This window comes from Varanus komodoensis, unplaced genomic scaffold (assembly GCF_004798865.1).
Source record: "Varanus komodoensis strain SLA01 unplaced genomic scaffold, ASM479886v1 scaffold29_1, whole genome shotgun sequence".
NCBI classification, from domain to species: domain Eukaryota; kingdom Metazoa; phylum Chordata; class Lepidosauria; order Squamata; family Varanidae; genus Varanus; species Varanus komodoensis.
Genome location: NW_025335759.1, coordinates 10,096,191 through 10,113,390, shown reverse-complemented (window position 1 = coordinate 10,113,390; position 17,200 = coordinate 10,096,191). Strand labels below are relative to the sequence as shown.

General features: G+C 51.3%; 1 protein-coding gene across 5 annotated transcripts in view; it reads left to right on the top strand.

Moving 5' to 3' along the window:
- Positions 1-16,973, top strand: part of ARHGEF1 (Rho guanine nucleotide exchange factor 1) — a 42,119-nt gene extending 25,146 nt beyond the window's left edge. For 4 of the 5 annotated variants that reach the window (XM_044434885.1, XM_044434881.1, XM_044434882.1 and 1 more), the window contains 17 exons: positions 933-1,117; positions 1,684-1,830; positions 3,212-3,294; positions 4,298-4,423; positions 4,666-4,780; positions 5,702-5,802; positions 6,214-6,291; positions 7,044-7,119; positions 7,511-7,678; positions 9,607-9,694; positions 9,908-10,018; positions 10,739-10,806; positions 11,126-11,293; positions 11,659-11,823; positions 12,130-12,284; positions 13,172-13,268; positions 14,947-16,973. In XM_044434885.1, coding sequence (XP_044290820.1) covers positions 933-1,117; positions 1,684-1,830; positions 3,212-3,294; positions 4,298-4,423; positions 4,666-4,780; positions 5,702-5,802; positions 6,214-6,291; positions 7,044-7,119; positions 7,511-7,678; positions 9,607-9,694; positions 9,908-10,018; positions 10,739-10,806; positions 11,126-11,293; positions 11,659-11,823; positions 12,130-12,284; positions 13,172-13,249 — 1,912 coding nt within the window. In that variant the 3' untranslated portion in view covers positions 13,250-13,268; positions 14,947-16,973. The remainder of the gene's footprint in view (positions 1-932; positions 1,118-1,683; positions 1,831-3,211; positions 3,295-4,297; positions 4,424-4,665; positions 4,781-5,701; positions 5,803-6,213; positions 6,292-7,043; positions 7,120-7,510; positions 7,679-9,606; positions 9,695-9,907; positions 10,019-10,738; positions 10,807-11,125; positions 11,294-11,658; positions 11,824-12,129; positions 12,285-13,171; positions 13,269-14,946) is intronic. The other variant, XM_044434883.1, reaches the window with a different exon arrangement.
- Positions 16,974-17,200: the final 227 nt, after the last annotated feature.

Genomic DNA, 17,200 nt, shown 5'->3' with positions numbered 1-17,200 from the left:
CCCAACCCTGCTATAATTTAAAAACAAACCTCCATTGTCCGAGGTGTGAACCCAACAGCTCCGGGCTGTATACAGTCTTGCTGGATTAGACCATGTTTAGCAAGTGTAGCAGTCTGGGTATCTCTCACTTAGCCAAATGCATTCTTTGTTCTTTTCTCAACAACTGGCATTTAAAGAGAGCCCTCCTCTTCTTTCCTTGGGGGCTTCATTGAGTAATAGCCGCTGATAGACAAAATTCATGGAAACTGGTTCTAAGTGTTAAAAAAAGAAAATCTAGATGGCACATCTTCAGCACGCCCCTCACCACCCTGAGGGTCTCCAGATGTGTTGGTTTACAACTCCCTGCGTTTCTGATCATTGGTCATGCAGGCAGGGTCTGATGGGTTTTGAAGTCCAAAATGAGGAGAGTACCAGGTTGGAGAAAGCTGCTGTGGTGAATTCTCTGAAGCTTATCCAGTGCTAAAATGCCAGCAATAAAACATTTGTGTGATAAATGGAAAATACCAATAGCAGGTATTAATACCAGTTATTTGCATGATAGGAATAATTTGGCGGGGCAGAGGTAAGAAGCAGAGGAGCTGCAATTGATCATTTGGCTTTTGGGTAGCAAGGAATTTTGGCTGGGTACACAAGTGCGCTTCACGGGGGTGTCTTTTTTTTGCTCTGTGTTATTCTGTGGTTGCAGAATTGATGTGATGGGAGAGACAATTATGTGGTAGCTCTTTTGCTGCCATCTGTGGTTGGAGATACTTCTCAAATGTAAAACAGAATTGTGCAGGTATAACTACTGTGGTTTCTCCCAAGGAAGCATGGGAATTGTAGTTTCATGAGAGCCAAAGAAGCCACCATTCTTTGGGATTGAGCCCCTGAACACATGTGTCGGCTTACCCTTACTATATCCCTGTCTTTCTCACTCTTTTTGACCCATACAGTTTGGAACCAGGAGGGGCAGGGGGAGGGGAGCCCCCGCCGTCCTTTCTGCTTCCCCAGTCTGAGGAGACTGAGCCGCGCATTCCGGAACTGGAGCTCGAACCGCCAAACTGGCGAGAGCTCGTCCCCCCCGACACCCTCCTCAGGCTGAAGAAAAGTGAAGTGAAGCGGCAAGAAGTCATCAACGGTATGCAGCGGCCAGGCTTCCCGGGTTGCTCACTTCGGAAGTGCACGGAGCAAGTGGGCCCTGTGTGGAGGAAGGAGACGGAGACGAAGGGGAAGGGAGCTCAAAGGGAGGGAGGCCCTGACTGAGTGCTTCCCTTGGAAACACTCCCAGGCTGAGGCTCCGGCATCTCTGAGGAATCTGCCACCGACTCAAACGAGCTTGCATTTCTCAGAGACTATCCCGTGGGTTCTGCAGCAGAGTCTCAGGCTGAGTCAGGTGGATTCCACAGACTTGCAAGCGACCTTTTAAAATGTTCCACAATGATTGGCAAATGTAGTCCTAAAAAATACTTAAAATAATCAAGATTAGGCTTCGTGGATTTGCTTATTTGCGCATCCTCGGGGAGTGCCAGTTTGCGCAAATACGTATCCATGCATTTGCGCAAAATTGGATCCTGCTCATGAGCAGCGGGCAGGACACAAGGCACCTGAGCACCTGCAAAGATGTAGGGGGAATGAATTTTACACCTGCTAGACATCTTTGACCGGTATGCCTGCTTTGACGTATCTTTTGTCTCTCCCTGGCAGAGCTGTTCATCACGGAACATGCCCATCTGCGAATGCTCCGCGTGCTGCAGGAGGTTTTCTACGAACCGTTGCAGACCGAGGGGTTCCTTTCAGAAAGGGACGTGGCAAACATCTTCCCCAGCTTGGAGGACTTGATCGACGAACACAGTGAGCAGACTGGGAAGCAAGGGCTGCCGAGGCTGAAATGAAGGCAGGGCAGAGGCACTCTGGCCCCCTGTATTCCAGACTTATTTACCTAGAATGATGGCAGTCCGCCACTCTATATTTACAGTCCTTCGCAACGCAAATTAATTGTTTTATTTGATACCCTGCCTTTGAGTTTGCTGAAATTCCCAGAGTAGCTTGCAAAGGGAAGCGTACATAAATGCAATAATTCAGGTAACAACGGAGAGCACCGAGGAGTGAAAAACACCCATAAAACTGACTTCAGAATGTCCAAGAGAAAATAGCTATGCTTCCTGGCAGCTCAATGGTCATAAACTGGAAGCAGACCAAGGTATCTAGAAAGGGGATTCCAGAACTGGGGTGCCACCCCTGTGAAGACCCTTCCCCTGGCAGCCCACTTAACATACAGTGTGGGAAAATTGAGACAGTCTTGCCTGATCTTGATATTTAAGATTCCCATTCTTCTCTGCTTATAAACACGTGCTGGATGATACCTTTCTATTAGACTTAAGCACCTTGTAACTAGGATGGTTCTAGAAAAAGGATGGTCAGTACTCTGAGAAGGATCTCCACCTTTTTCCTTATTTAAACTGAGCCTACTCTCAGCTCGGTTTAAGAGCTGTCTTCTTGGAAATAGGCAACTGTCCATTTTTGGTTTCCGTCCTACGTGGAAAAGTTTCATCTACTGAATTCCTGTGTAGCAGACCCAGTAACTCAGCGCTCTGTTTTGCTTGTGGCAACCATTTTAAAATACGGCATAATATTTGGTAACGCGTGAGTGCTTGTGAGAGTATGGCCCTTTTCTGTTGTTGTTAGTCGCGAAGTCGTGTCCGACCCATCGCGACCCCTTGGACAACACTCCTCCAGGCCTTCCTGTCCTCCACCATCCCCTGGAGTCCACCCAAGCTCACACCCACTGTCCCAGTGACTCCATCCAGCCACCACATCCTCTGCCGTCCCCTCCTTTTATTGTTCCCAGCATCAGGCTCTTCTCCAGGGAGTCCTTCCTTCTCATTTGGTGGCCAAAGTATTTGAGTTTCATCTCCAGTATCTGGCCTTCTAAAGAGCAGTCAGGGCTGATCTCCTCTAGGACTGACCGGTTTGATCGCCTTGCGGTCCAAGGCAACGTATGTGTCTTCTGGCCACGAAGTCCTCAGATGTTATTAGTGAGAGTCTGCAGCTGCAGCCTGTAGGAGTTTAGGGCCTGGCTGAGGGACCTGAGGGGGGAATTAGAAAGCTGGGAGCGTTGAGCCTGTCAGTAAACCCACTTATGTGGGGGTGGATGCAGTAACTTGGAGGATGTCGTCGCCGCATCTTTGTTTTATCACCAGAATCATGTCTTTCCGTGTTCATCCTTCCTCAGAAGCGTTTCTGGAGAACTTGAAGAAGCTCCGAGAGGAAAGCAATTCTGTCGTTTCTGAAATTGGAAGCACTTTGTTGGCGAGGGTAAGAGCAAGCGGGGTGAGGGGAACGGCGTGGGAAGGTGTCTAAGACACAGAAAGATGTTTTTGAGGGCCTTAGAGCAGAGGTGGGAGACTGGTTAGAATGATCCATAGGAAGAGGGGAGTGGCGTACTGAGTCTGAGAAGGGAGCAGTGCTTGCTTGTTACAAATGGGCTTAAATCTGCCTGAAAGCCCAGTTAGGTATTATTTGGGGTTATCCCATTTTAAATACATATAATTCAAATGAGAAATATGCTACATGCTTAGTTAGAAGCACAAGCTATGAGCTGGGAACCTTTGCCTCCAATGTATGTCATTGATTGATTGGTTTTTTGTAGAAAGACAGAGTCCTGTGAGTAAAAGTGGCATCCAAAACTGGGCTTGAGTTCAGATATGAGAACAACTTTCTTGACCTTAATCAAGGCATGGCCTATCAGCTTGAGTCTCCCTTCCCTGCCCCAACCCTCCAAGTCTGTATGGGGACAATAAGCTACCTGGCCTTACCTGGGTGTGTATGGACTCTCAAGAATGAAACTCCTTAAATGCTCTCAAAAGATTTGAAAAAAAAAAACCCTGCCATTGTGACTGAATTCTTACTTCATGTGTGTGGAGCTTGCGTCTCCTGGCTTGCCTCTGAAGGGGGGGGGGGGTCTGTCACTGCTCAGATGCCTCTTATTCACCCAGATATAAGGATAAAAGTTTTCTGAAGGGTCTAATTTTGCCCGATACTGAGCTTGAGACAGGAGTTTTCGTAAGACTACTTCATACTCCAGTCTCCATCATGCAAGGTTGCTGCTGAATATGCGAATGGATTCGGAAGGGGGATCCCTGGATATGAGTGATGGGAAGGTCTGTGGTAGGAGGAGTCGCATACAGTTCTTGAATGCAGCCAGTGATGGGATATGGAGGGGGAAGACAAGGCAAGGCAGGGGTTATCCTGGAGGCTGGGAAGGACTGAAGTTTTAGAGGAAGTTTGCATGTGACCAGCCTGCTGGTCTTTTCCCCAGTTTGCTGGCAGCGAAGGGGCCTGGTTCCAGAAGATCTCAGCCCGTTTCTGCAGCCGCCAGTCGTTCGCCTTGGAACAGCTGAAAGCCAAGCAGAAGAAAGAACCCCGTTTTAACCAGTTCATCCAGGTAATTGCCGAAGGAGGCTTCCCTTGGGACTTAGGTGAGCAGAAACAGAACAAAGCATGGCAAATCAGCCTTTCTTTGTGGCTTTTAGGCAAGCTAATTTGGCATTTTAAGACGCAGAACTTTTAAAATTGTCCTAGTTACACCTTTCCACCTGTTTTCTCCCTGTTCTTGTTCCGTTTTAAGGATCTCGTCCAGACGCCAACCCAAAGCAACACACTATCTTTTTCTTCTTTTCCTTGTAGGAGGCGGAAAGCCAGCCCCGGTGCCGGCGGCTGCAGCTGAAGGACATCATCCCCATCGAGATGCAGCGGCTCACCAAATACCCGCTGCTTCTTCACAACATCGCCAAATGCACTGGTGAGCCGGTGTGTGTGTGTGTGTGTGTGTGTGGGGATGGAGCAGAAGCAGCCGCCTTGTTCCTTGGTCACTCCGGCCTCTAATGCCCCCCCCTTACAAGAGCTTAGTTAGCCATTTGCTCCTTGCAGGTTATAGGCAGGTGTGGCACCTTTGGGGCTGAAGGTATAGAAATATAGAAACAGAGCGAGTCAGAAGGGGCCTCCCGGGCCATCTAGTCTGACCTCCAGCACCAGCCAGCTCCGCTCACGACATGCCCTCCATGTGCACGTCCAGCCTCTCTTTGAGCACCCGCACTGTATGAGCGAGTAGGGAGTCATGGCGAGGAGGGACGGTGCCCAGGTGGGGCTGGATGGAGGTGGCGTTTACTCAGCAGGCCAGCGGTGTGAAATCTGAGGCAATATATCTCCCAATCCGATATAATTGTCTTTTCTGTGATTGCTAATGGGATCCTCCATCAAGTGACTGACTGGGTTCAGACAACACAGGAACCCACATTCAAGGGTGGACTATAGGTTGTTGTTGAACTGTGGGTTGTTCTATTTCTGAACCCAGGAGCACTAATAAGCTAAGGCTTGTTAGCCATGGACAACTGGAAAAAGAACCCACAGTTTGTTGCTGGGTTTTGAGCTGTGTGTTGTTCAGCGTGGCTTGTTAGCATGTCTGGGTTCAGACCACACAGTAACCCTAATAACAACAGCAGCCTATGGCTTGAGGGCAACCCATGGTCAGCCCTTGAGTGCGGGTTGCCTGCAACCTGCCAATGCCTGCATGACTGACTCTGCTGTGAGCAGAGGGAAGATCTCCCACTTGCCCAAACTTAGAACTCGATTTGAGCTGCAGTGCAGTTGGAGAAGCTCCCGGACTCTGTTTAAGGGGGTGGCTATCTAAAGCCCTTCCACCTTTCTCAATGCACGCTAAAAGAGGAGGCCGAGGAGCGGCAGAAGGTGGAGCAGGCCGCCGAATGTTGCCGGCAGATCCTCAACCACGTGAACCAGGAGGTGCGGAACATGGAGAACTTGCTGGTAAGTGTCCTTCCTCTTGCTGATATTTATTTTTATTTATTTATTAACAGCTTTTCTATGCCGTCCTATTATAAAAAATATCTCAGGATGGCTTACAGTGCTTTAAAAACAACTTAAAACAACAACAACTTCAAATAGACAAATTAGAACTGTAATAATGTATAAAACAATACACGGTAAATCACAAAACAAATCAAGAGCGACTGAACATTAAAAACTATTGATTTTAAAATGCCGTTTAAATAAAAAGGGTTTTGAGCTGGCACCGAAAAGGGTATAAGCTCGGTGCCAGGCGTACCTCTTTGGGAAGTACATGTCCATGGCATGTTTCCTTCCTTCAACCAGCGACCCTCCTCCTCCCTCTCCGCCTCTTATCTCCGTGTGTTTTCCACCTTTCGTTACACTTTTCAGAGACTCAAAGATTACCAGCGTCGCTTGGACCTCTCCAACTTGAAACAAAGTACAGACCCCCTGCTGAGTGATTTCAAGGTGAGTTCTGGCCTGTCGGGTTTTCCCATCAACTTATGGGGAAGCAGGGTGTGTGTGTGTGTGTGTGTGTGTGTGTGTGTGCGCGCGCGCGTGTGCGTGTGTGTGTGTGAGAGAGAGAGAGAGAGAGAGAGAGAGAGAGAGAGAGAGAGAGAGAGAGAGACAAGTGGCAGAAAGTTCAGCAAATTCTGCAGCCCTTCCTTGCCTTGCAGCTCCTCAACTGAGCTGCACCAGTTGAGTTTCAGTCTGTCATCCTCAGCTGTTAAAGCACAGGATCTATCGGGAGGAAAGGAGCTCATTTTGCAAAACATGTACCAGGGTTCTTCAAAAAGTTTCCACATTTTTAACTCTCTTTTTCAAGAATTTCAAAAACAAATTGCATCACTTTTCTACATAGTTACCTTCCTTTGCGATGCATTTTTCCCAGCGTTGTACCAACTTTTTAATGCCATCAGCAAAAGATATATAAAATATATTTATAAAACATAAAAGTGCAGAAACTTTTTAAAGACCCCTCATACTTCAAGGAATTGTTTATAATCTTGATAGCAACAGGGCGTCTTTGATTCAAAGCTGTGCATGCGTCTTCCATCAGTTCCAGGGTCCCCAGGTCCCCAAACATGCCCCCCGTCTCCTGCTTCATAATATTTTATTTATTTATTAAAACATTTTTATGCCGCCCCATTCGCCGAAGCCTTTGTGTTTGTGGAATTAATGTATGCAAGCCCCAGAGTCTAACCAGCTGTTTTCTGCAGAACACTGATATTACCAAGAAAAATCTCGTGCACGAGGGACCCCTGACGTGGCGTGTTACGAAGGACAAATCAGTAGGTTAGTTGGGTGCTTTTCCTACTTGGAATCTCTGTCTTGCCGCCGTGGGTTCTGGGTGGACAAGCCTGTAAACTTTGGGGCCGGCCTTATAGTGGCCCTTCCAACCTGGTGCCTTCCAGGTGTGTTGGGTTGAAACTGCCCCCTCCCCCGGTCGGCCTGGCCAGTGGTCAGGAGTGCTAGAAGCTACATTTTGGCACCAGCTGTGCTGTGCCTCTGCGCATGCGTTGCGGTTGGCCTTGCTTGGGTTTGAGTGGGCAAGGCTTCTGGGGCAGAGAGCGGGCGCAGCTGTGGCAGGAATTGCAGCTGGGAACAAATGTCTATGTCAGCCTTCTGCAGCATTGCTTCCGTTTCACCCTCCTCATGCCCTCTTCCCTCCCCGGTCCCCTTCCAGATGTTCATGTCCTCTTGCTGGATGACATCCTGGTCCTTCTGCAGAAGCAAGAGGAACGCCTGGTCCTCAAATGTCACAGCCGCACCATCACCCCCACCCCTGATGGGAAGCAGATGCTCAGCCCCATCATCAGACTCAACTCAGCCATGACCCGCGAAGTGGCCACAGGTGAGTCCTGGAGACAGGTGCCTCTGCCTCAAGCAGGCGCTGGTCAGGGAGGGTGCGGTAGAGAAGGCACAGGCGCAGAATGAGGAGCGTGCTTTTCGAAGGTGGTTTGGAAGCGTGAAGGAATGTTCATGGCAGCGCTCATGCCAACGGCCCAGGGTTGGACCTCTGGCATCCTCAGCTACTCCAGGAATTCTCTTCTGCCCACCAAGTGGCATAAGCCTCTCTGAGTGAGGCAGCCTGTGAGCTTGTCAGTAAGACTTGGGCTTCTCCAAGAGGGGAACCTGGCAAAAGCACCACCAGTGCCTGCTGGAATGTTTACAAAGCGATCCTTGCAGCCGGTATGAATCGTTCGGGGCTAAACTCAGGGCAGGTCTTGCTTTTCTGTGCTTTTGGAAAGGGAAGGAAAAACGAAAGCAAAGCCCTGTGGCTCTGAGGCCCCGTATCTGCAGTCCTGCTTTAAGCAGTCCCCTGATTCTGCCACAGAAGGCATTTCCCTGGCTTATTCTAGGCCCTGTGATTGCACCCAGGTGATCTGAAATCCCCCGTGGACTTCTGCAACCTGCATAAACTGATGGAAGTCGGGCGATTTGCATAGTTTCTCTGACTCTGCACCATGAGCAGTGCGAGCCTAACCTGGCCAGGTCCAGGGAAAAAGCTGCTGCTTGCACCGGCGGATCATCCCTGGTGTGCCCAACCTGAGAGGGGTGGGAAGAGCGTGTATGCACGGAACGAACGCTGGCAAGCGCCACAGACCTCCCGGGAGCCCTGCCAGAGGCTGTGCTCGGAATGTGCCAGCAGCAGTGCCCATGGGGGAAGGCAGCCAGGAACGCCCAATAATGGGAATGTTTCTCCTGCATGCAATTCTGCGTCACCATGCACAGGAATGCCATGGGCCACTCACCCTGTTTGCCCTAGTGGTATAGCCCAGTAACTCTGCTTCGGCCAGCGCCCCCTCTCCCCCAAGGCAGGGCTTTGCATCCCTTTCCTGCTTTTCAAAGCTGCTGCTTTAATCGCTGCCAGGACAGCGAGGGCTGCTGCAGGAGCCCCTGTTGCACGGAAAAGCTCACCTGTCTGCAGGAGGTCCCAGGATTGACTCCAGGGTAGAATCCCCCACTAAATTAAAGGTGGGAGCAGGCCTCTACACCCTTGCACGTTTGACGCAACCTTGAGGAGAGCTGTGTGGAACAAGGAGGCCCTAAAAGGACCAGCCAGATCGCTTTGCCCTGCCTCCCCTGAGCATCCCAGTGGCAGCCTCCTGATATTTTGCCCAATAGGCCTGTGCCAGGTAGAGTCCTGGCAGGTGTAACTGCTTCCACTGCTGCCCTTTCATCCCCCCTTTTCATGCACGTCATCATCCTTTCATCCCCCACTCCGCCCCCCAGACATCACCTCGCTTTGGCTTTTCCACTGTGGGGCCGTTCTGCCAGTGAACTGGGGGTCCTCACCCATTTTTCAGGAGGGGCAGCACATCTTGCTGGGCTTTGGCTAAATCCTCTGGCCCTCACCCCTGCGGTGTAAGTTTGCCCTCCTATCCTGTGGCAGCGATTTTCACAATTCAAGCTTTGGGGAGGGTACTAACCCCTGTTCTCTGAACACCAGAAACTTTATTCTGCCATCTCTCCTTTTTCTGAGATTACAGCACAAGGAGTTTTCAGGGTCTCTTTGCAACAATAAGGACTAGAAGCTTGTTTAAAAAGAAAAACAGCCAAGATTCTCAGGAAGCACCTCCCGTGCTTTTTCCACCCTTCAGTGGAACTGTAATGTACATACAACCCTGTCTGTAGTGACTTGGGCTGAAGGAACCTCTCTGAGCATCACTCCAGTTATAGTGTAATTTAAGCTTTCTATTTTATGTGAGAAACGTTTGATTAAGCAAAGCCTGGCTGGGCTCTTGCTCAGAATGGTCAGTGCCTGTGGATTCCCGTTAGATACCAAGGCCTTCTACGTGATCTTCAGCTGGGAGAGCGGAGCGCAGATCTACGAATTGGTGGCGCAGACGGTCCTGGAGAGGAAGAAGTAAGAACCTTTGCGTGTTACCCCATTTCTCAGCCTTGGGGGCATCCCAGAAAAGCGCTCGGGAGCCTGGGGCAAGTGCAGATTTGGCATTGAAGGGGCACCACTTCGGAGTCCTGTGCTTCCAGGCCGGCTCAAGCCCCAGCTAAGAGAACGGCTGACTTCTGCCTTGAGGTGTGTCCCGTCCCCCCTGACCCTCCCGTTGACTCCTTCCAGCTGGTGCAGCATGATCAGTGAAACGGCTGGCTCCCTGAAGGTGCCTGGCTCGACCATCCTGAAACCGCGGCTCTCGGTGCCAAACCGAACCTCACCGCCTAGCCCCAGCTAGTAAGTGCAAGGGTTGGATTCCGTTTTGGAGCACTTTGGGGGGCTGCCGGGTGGGGGCAAAGCGGCTGGGGCCGAACTGGTCGGCAAGTTTGACTCTTCAGCTCTCACGGCCAGCAGCCGAGCCCGAGAAGACCTTTGAGAATGGGCACAAAGGACCCAAAAACTGTGGGTGGGGGAAAGGGGGCACAGCCATTTGGGGATCCTGGATTGGCCCGGCTGGGAGCAGTGCTCTGAGGGTCTGCACCTTGAAATACGGTGTTTCTAGGTGCGGGGAAGGCATAAAGCTTAAAGGAGCAAGACCTTAAGGGGGTCAAGTCCTATTGGGCAGGTTTTCGTCTTGCATTCAGCCTGTACATCACTTGTGGCCAAGCACAAGGAGAACCAAAAGCTTATCTAGGTCCTGCCCTGGCTCAGATGCCCCTAAATCAGTGAGGAACTAAACAAAGAAGCCCAACCCCCAAGAGGATGCTGGACTGATGGCGTGGTCAGCCGGGGAGCATTGCGCTCTGTGTAGCCGCTTCATTGGCACAGACCAAAAATGAAATACCGAACTCAAGATGCAGCTGCCTGGAGAGCTGCAAGACTCCTCTTTGGTCCAGAAAGAGGCAGCAGGAATCTCTTCCTTCAAACAGGCATTCAGACAGTATTAAGAGAATAGCTGGCTTTCTGGCACAGGCCGAGTCAATGCTTACAATATTTTTTTCCCTGTTTCTCTGGCAGTTACTCAGAGGGGCTGCCAGGTGGGACAGAAAATGGCAGTTCCCTCAAGGAGACACTGCATTCCGAGGGTGAGTATTCATCCATCCATCCATTCATTTTAAAAAATTGTATCCCACCCTCTACAGTGTCTCAGGGCGGTGATAACAAAAATAAGACACAGCATCACTGTAATATATAAAATCAGTATTAAAAACAATGCTAACTTTTAAAATGCTGGGCAAATAAGGTTTATGAAAAGCGGTTTCTGCTCACAGGTTTACCGTCTCAAAGACAATGACACACAAAGAGAAAGGAAGAGTGGGGGAAAGGAAGTATTTCTGTAGGGATGGTGGAAGGGTTGTGTGTCCACGCTGTATTAAGGGGCAGTCTTTCATTTTCCTGCGCCAGAACGAGAGAAGGACGGGGTGCTGGAAGGGACAGAATTCGAGGAACGGAGCCCCGTGGGCGAGCCGAAGCGGGGCAAGGTGACGGAGGAGTTACTGGATGACATACTGACCCTCTGTAAGCCGCGTCCCACTGGGCACGGAAGCCTGGCGTCGGCCGCCCAGGAAAGCAGTGCGTATCCTCCTCCCTCCTCTCTGTCGAGACTCTCCGCCTCCTCAGCGCCCCCCAGCCCAGCAGCCTCTTCAGTTGCAGCTCGGAGGCAAAGCGGTCCACACAGACCTTGTGCCGAGGGCTTTTCTGGCTGAGGCGAAGCTCTGAGTGGGCCCCTCTCCTGTGCCGTGAACCTGCCAAATCTTGCTTTGGTTCTGGGCGTGCATCCGCTCCTGCACATGGAGGCGCTTGGAGGGCACAGGGCGGGTCGCGTGGCACAAAGCTCTGCCCTCCAGCCTCATGCTGCCGCCTCCTAGCATCTTCCCGCCGCGGCGATCACGATGCTCTGTCTAATGGTTGGGCCGGCCTTGCTTGTGCCGTTACAGTCACAGCGCTGAAAAGGCTGCTTCAGGGATCGGAGGAAGGGGACGTCGTCTTCTCGGCAGAGCCTGCAGGCCGTCCGCCAGAGAACGGGAGCCCCCGAGAAGGGGAGGAGGAAGAGGAGTGGGCCGTGGGGCGTGGGGCTCCGGCAGGCAGCAGGCGGCATCATGGTAAGGGCTTGGCAGCACACGCGTGCTGGGGCTCGGGGGAGAGGCATGCTGGGAAAAACTAGTGGTGAGAGAAGAGGCGTGCTGGGAACGATGGGAGGGGCACTTGGAGCAGAGATTGTGGGTTCGCTTTTGGGTGGGTGGTCCAGGCATGCTAGTGGAAAAGGGGGAAAGGGAATGGGAAGAAGTCCCATCAGGTTTGTTGGAAAGGAGATTTTCTGGGAAAGATCCTTAGTGTGGCCTTGGGAAGAAGCAGGTACGAAGATAGATTGCCGGATGTTTCGCAGTACTAAAAGCACTTGTCTCTAGCAGGAAGTACTCCCAATGGTCCCCAAGAATCAGAGTGGCCCTCGGAGCACGTGGCTAAGGCAGGGCCCCGATCCGCCATGGCTCTGTCCCACCAGCAATCTGATGGGGTGAAACATCACTTGCAGTTTCTAGAAGAGACAGTTCAGAGTCTAAAGGTAAGGAAAAGTGGTAAGGACCCCCCCACCCCACATACACACCATGTGCTTAGGATCTCCAGTCTTTATTCTTCTTGCTTGTTCTGTTAATACATTTATTTCTGTGGCTACACGTGGTTCCCAGGGGTCTCCCCTCCAAGCGCTAACCAGACCTAGTCTTGCTTAGCTTCTGCATGGTGACTGCCTCATCTACCTTCAGACCCGAGGCATGTTGTTGCTAGTTGTGCCATTAAAATATTAATAGAAGTGTGCAAAAGTTAAAATGCAAGCAAGTGAGCTATGATATTAAAATTAAAGTGCCATAATTAAAACAGCAGTAAAAACAGTGGAAACAAGAATGCTAGCCCCCCATCCCCCACAATTTCACAGGCTCAGACTACTCCCCAAGGCCTGCTGGAAAGGAAAAGCTTTTGCCTACCTCCAGGACCATAGCAGGGAGGGTCCCGATCCTGCCTCCCTGGGGAGGGAGTTCCAAAGCCCTGGGGCAGCCACTGAGAAGACCTGCTCCGGCATTTCCATCAGGCTCAACCGTGAAGGAGGTGGGACTCACAGACATGTCTCTCCTGAAGGTCTTGGGGGGAGTCTTCCAGCAGAGAATCCCGTGAAACAGCCGTACAGTCCAGCTGCGAAGACTTAATTTGAATGAACACCTTCCACATACCTGTGCCCCAAGTTACAACCCCAGCTAATACCTGTAATAGTTCCACGACATTCTCACTAATGTTGCTTGGGCTTTGGGTATGAATCCTTCCATCCTTGAGATGCGAGGAGCTGCTGCGGTCCCTCGGGAGAGCCTGAAGGTCACTCGCACGCACATGCACTCCCCGTGACCCCCTTTCCCCATCCTCCTTGAGGATATTTCTCAGTGTGTTTGTCTGTCCCACTAGGATATCGAAACGGATTACTGGCGCCTGCAGCGGCTGATAGGAAAACTCACAGCATCTCAGCAGCCCAGTTTCACATGAAGCTCGGCCAAGCGGGAAGGTAATGGAAGGAGGTCAGCCACGCTGGGATTTCGGGTACCTGGGGAAGACACTGGGCACATCTGCGTGACGGCTCAAGGGTGTAGAGTAGCAGAGAAGAGCCTAGTGCACATGTCTTGACAATTCTCACATAACCCCAGTCCTCTGCCAGCTTCACTGACTCCCCATCGAAGTCCAGGCTCAATTCAAGGTGCTGGTTATCACCTACAAAGCCCTTAACGGCTTGGGACCAGGATACCTGAAGGAACGCCTTCTTCCGTATTTGCCCTCCCGCCCCCTGAGATCGGCAGCAGAGGCCCTCCTCCGGGAGCCCTCCGTGAAAGACCTTAGGAGGCAAAGTACCCGGAGGAGGGCTTTCTCTGCGGTGGCGCCCAGTCTGTGGAATGCGCTTCCTAGAGAGGTCTGCCTGGCGCCGTCGTTATTTGTTTTTTGGTGCCAGGCGAAAACCTTTTTATTCCAACAACATTTTAATAACTTTTAATATTAGCTATATTTGTTTTAATCTGCAGCCAAGGTGGATCTGGAATTTTATTAGTACCATGTTTTATTATTCTTATTTATTTATGTAAGCCACTCTGCGAAAGGACGGCATATAAATATTCTAAATAAATAAAATAACTAATAAATAAATTCCTGCACTTGCTGCCTTTACTTTAAGTCAACAACCCAGGAACACCTCATGAGGGAAAGTTGGGTTAATTCTGGGTGATTTAGTCCCTAAAAAAACCCTCAGGTTTCCTGGTTTGGATGTCAGGCCTGTGTTGGTGATTAAAAGTGGAGGCAGCAGACCTTTTCCTTCACCGATGGCCACGAGAGTCCATGGTTTCAGCAACCTGTGGATTGTTGTTATGTGCAAACTGGGCCATAATGACACTTGGGCTCCACCTGAGCCCTCTGTATCCTTGCAGTGGCCCTGCAAAGTTACGCCAAACTAGCTTTCCTTCAGTGAATGCCCTTCAGATGTGTCAGGCAACAGTTCCCATAATTTCTAGCCAGCATGGCTAATGGGGATAGTGGGAGCTGTAGTCCTACGCATTTAGAAGGGGCCAGGTTGGGGAAGGGCAGGGTTAGATGGGCAGTGACCCATCTTTGTAAGTGCCTTTAGGTGCAAGAGAAGAGTGGGCTTCCCGGCTTTGTTGGGCAATAGGCGTGCTGCCGTATGAGAAGTTTTGGAATAATTGCACTTGCCAGTGTACTGGGTTAGTGTTTTTCATACATCCCCATTTTTGTCACTTCTCTAGGCTGTGAGTTCTTTAAAAGAAGGAATGAAATGCACTGGGCCGTGTTGTCCACTGCATTCTGCAGCTCTTCTGATCCTCTGCAGGGCATCAGCAGAGGCAGGGCGGGACCGGGACCGGGACCCTGGCTCCAAGGCTGCTCCTCCACAGAGGTGGCCCAGCTCGCTTTCCTAGAACGCATTCAGAATGGGCTTGGCTTGGACCAGGAGCTTTGGGCTCAGTCTAGACCAGGCCAATAATTATAAAAATTCAGCCCCACGGTACAGCAGCAGCAGTAACAATATTATGATATAAATATGTAAAAAGTCCCCCGTGCTAGTTCTTAAAATAGGAGGAATAACAAGGTTTTTGCCTGGCACCAAAAGGATGGTCAGGATGATGCTGGGTGTTCTTCTCTCTTGATACGTTGTGTTAATGTCTCGGTGGTTCTTCCCTCTCTAGGCCTGTCGTCAGCAAGGATGGAAGATCTCTTGTGCCAGCCACGCTCTCCTGCCTGAGGGTTCTTTCCCAACGTTCGCCACCAAGTGGGACCTACGCTGCTTCTTGTATAGACGATTTGTAGTGTGGAGAGAGATTCTGGGGTTTATATACATTCTGCATAGACCGTGTTATAGGGAGACATATTTAGAAGCCGAAGAGTTGCATTTAGGTGGGGCAGCCTTCGCGAGGGGCGAGGGAAAGGCTGCTCCATCCGTTTTAAGAGGTGCTCTGGGGTGTCTGAGCTTTTTCCTTTAGCAATGCAAGTAGTTTGTACTGTTGGTCCCAAGGAGAGACAAGCTTTTAAAACTAGGCTCTGCCCATCGCTTCATGATGGACAGACTGGGGGACCTGTGAGTGAACTTTTGAGCTTCGCAGAGCTGTAAGGCGTACAAACGACCCGGCTGATGTCTGAGCAATTTTTGTGTCGCTTGGTGGTCCCTTCTGCCAAAAGTGGCCGGCCCGGTTCCTCAGGGAAAGTTTGCAAGAGGGCTTGATAGCAATATCTGTTTCCTCCCCCAATTTGTTAACCTTTAGCTCCCCGTGGTAAAACGTGTCAGCGGGTGTTCCCCATTGCAGTAGATTTATTCTCCCCATATGCATTTGGTGCTTCCAAAAAACAAAGGAGAAGAGCCATTGGATGGAGCTGCTGTTGAAGCCACACCTTCCATGGGGAAAAGCTCTTGTCCGCTCTAAATTTCTGTCTTCCTGGCCCTGCTTTAGCCCCCTCCTCCACTTTTCCTCCTGGTGATATCCCACATGGTTTCCCCCTTGATGCCTCACGTAATGATGCCAAAGGGTCTCCCCAGCCAGACTCACTTCTCTGTGTTGGAGCCTTGTCCTAAACCTGTTCTGGCATCCCCCCCGCCCACCCCCCCAGTGATGATCTGCCTATGCCAGCTAAATCAGCTGACCGGAACTTGAGATGGCCCCCCTCCCCTGGTGCAACACACACACTTCCCGGAGCGCAGTGCTCTCCTCCCACAGCAGAGCGAGGCCTTGCAACTTTTCCTAACGTGGGTGGCCCCAGCCGTGCAGAGTGCCTTCTGCAGAAGAGAGAAAAGCCGCGTGTTTCAGGGCGGAGGAAAGGTGGCTGTCGGTCTGGAAAGACTGATGTGGCTTTGCTTTCAGACTGCTCAGGGCAACCCTGGGGTTTTTTGGGTTCCTCAGTGAGAAAAATCTGCAGAGGTGGACAGATTGTCATTTGGAAAGGTCCATCGGCCCCTGCTGCTGATGGAGCCACTGCTGCGTATTGAGGGGGGAGGATTTCCAGGTGAGGCCTAGCAGGCATTGCCGGGACCCTTGCCAATGCGCAGAGATGCTCATTAAGGCCCCCTTGGTCTTCGTGCGACTTTTCGCAGCTCTTCTGCTTGACAGAAGATCCCAGCCCCCGTCCTCCCCCTATTCCCTTATCTCTGCAACATCCGTTTGCTTAGTGAGTCCTGAATAATCCTGCCTGTCTTGGAGTCGGGCATCTTGATTCGTCCAAGACTTGCCAGCCCCCGGAACTGCCTTCCGCTCAGTTCCGGCCAGGATCCCTTTCCCCTTCCCTTCGTGCTAGAAGCGTTCTTGGCAACTGAGTGCCACTCATGCAGCATAAAGGGGGACCATCGGGCTCTGGGGCAGAATGATGGAATAACTCAGCTCAGTGTAGTGCATGATTATCTCGCTGCCGGTTTTGTGACACACCGTTCCACAAAATGGACAGCAGGGGGCGCTCCGGCAGTGAGTAACCCAGCACCTTCAAGGTGCTGGGGGGAATCCCTGCTGCGGTATTTTGCGGGAAGGGCTTGGGGGAGTGCCTGCTCCCCTCCCCCCGACACACACACACCTCTTTGCTTGGACCTCCTCTGGAATTGCGTTTGGCCCCTGTGGCCACCTGCTGCTGCCTTCTATCTGTTGGCCATTTTGCCCACTGCGGAGAATGTTCCCCTGTAGAATTCCAGCTTTGAAGGGAAGGGGCTGAACTTAGGAGTGGGGGGGGGGGTTGCGGGGGGGAGTTGGGGACCGGGGGTGGTGGGGGGAGGGGGAAGAGTGCTGAGTGGGGAGGGGAGGGGAGGGGAGGGGAGGGGAGGCAGCCAAGGGAGAAGCCAAAGCATGTGGGCGTGAGCAAGCAATGCCAACTCCCCTTCAGCGATCCTCCAAGGCTGACCTCTGCTCTCCTCTGTGTTCCACTTCTTCCAAGTGCCTTGATATTTTGCTGATAATGTGCTTGTAT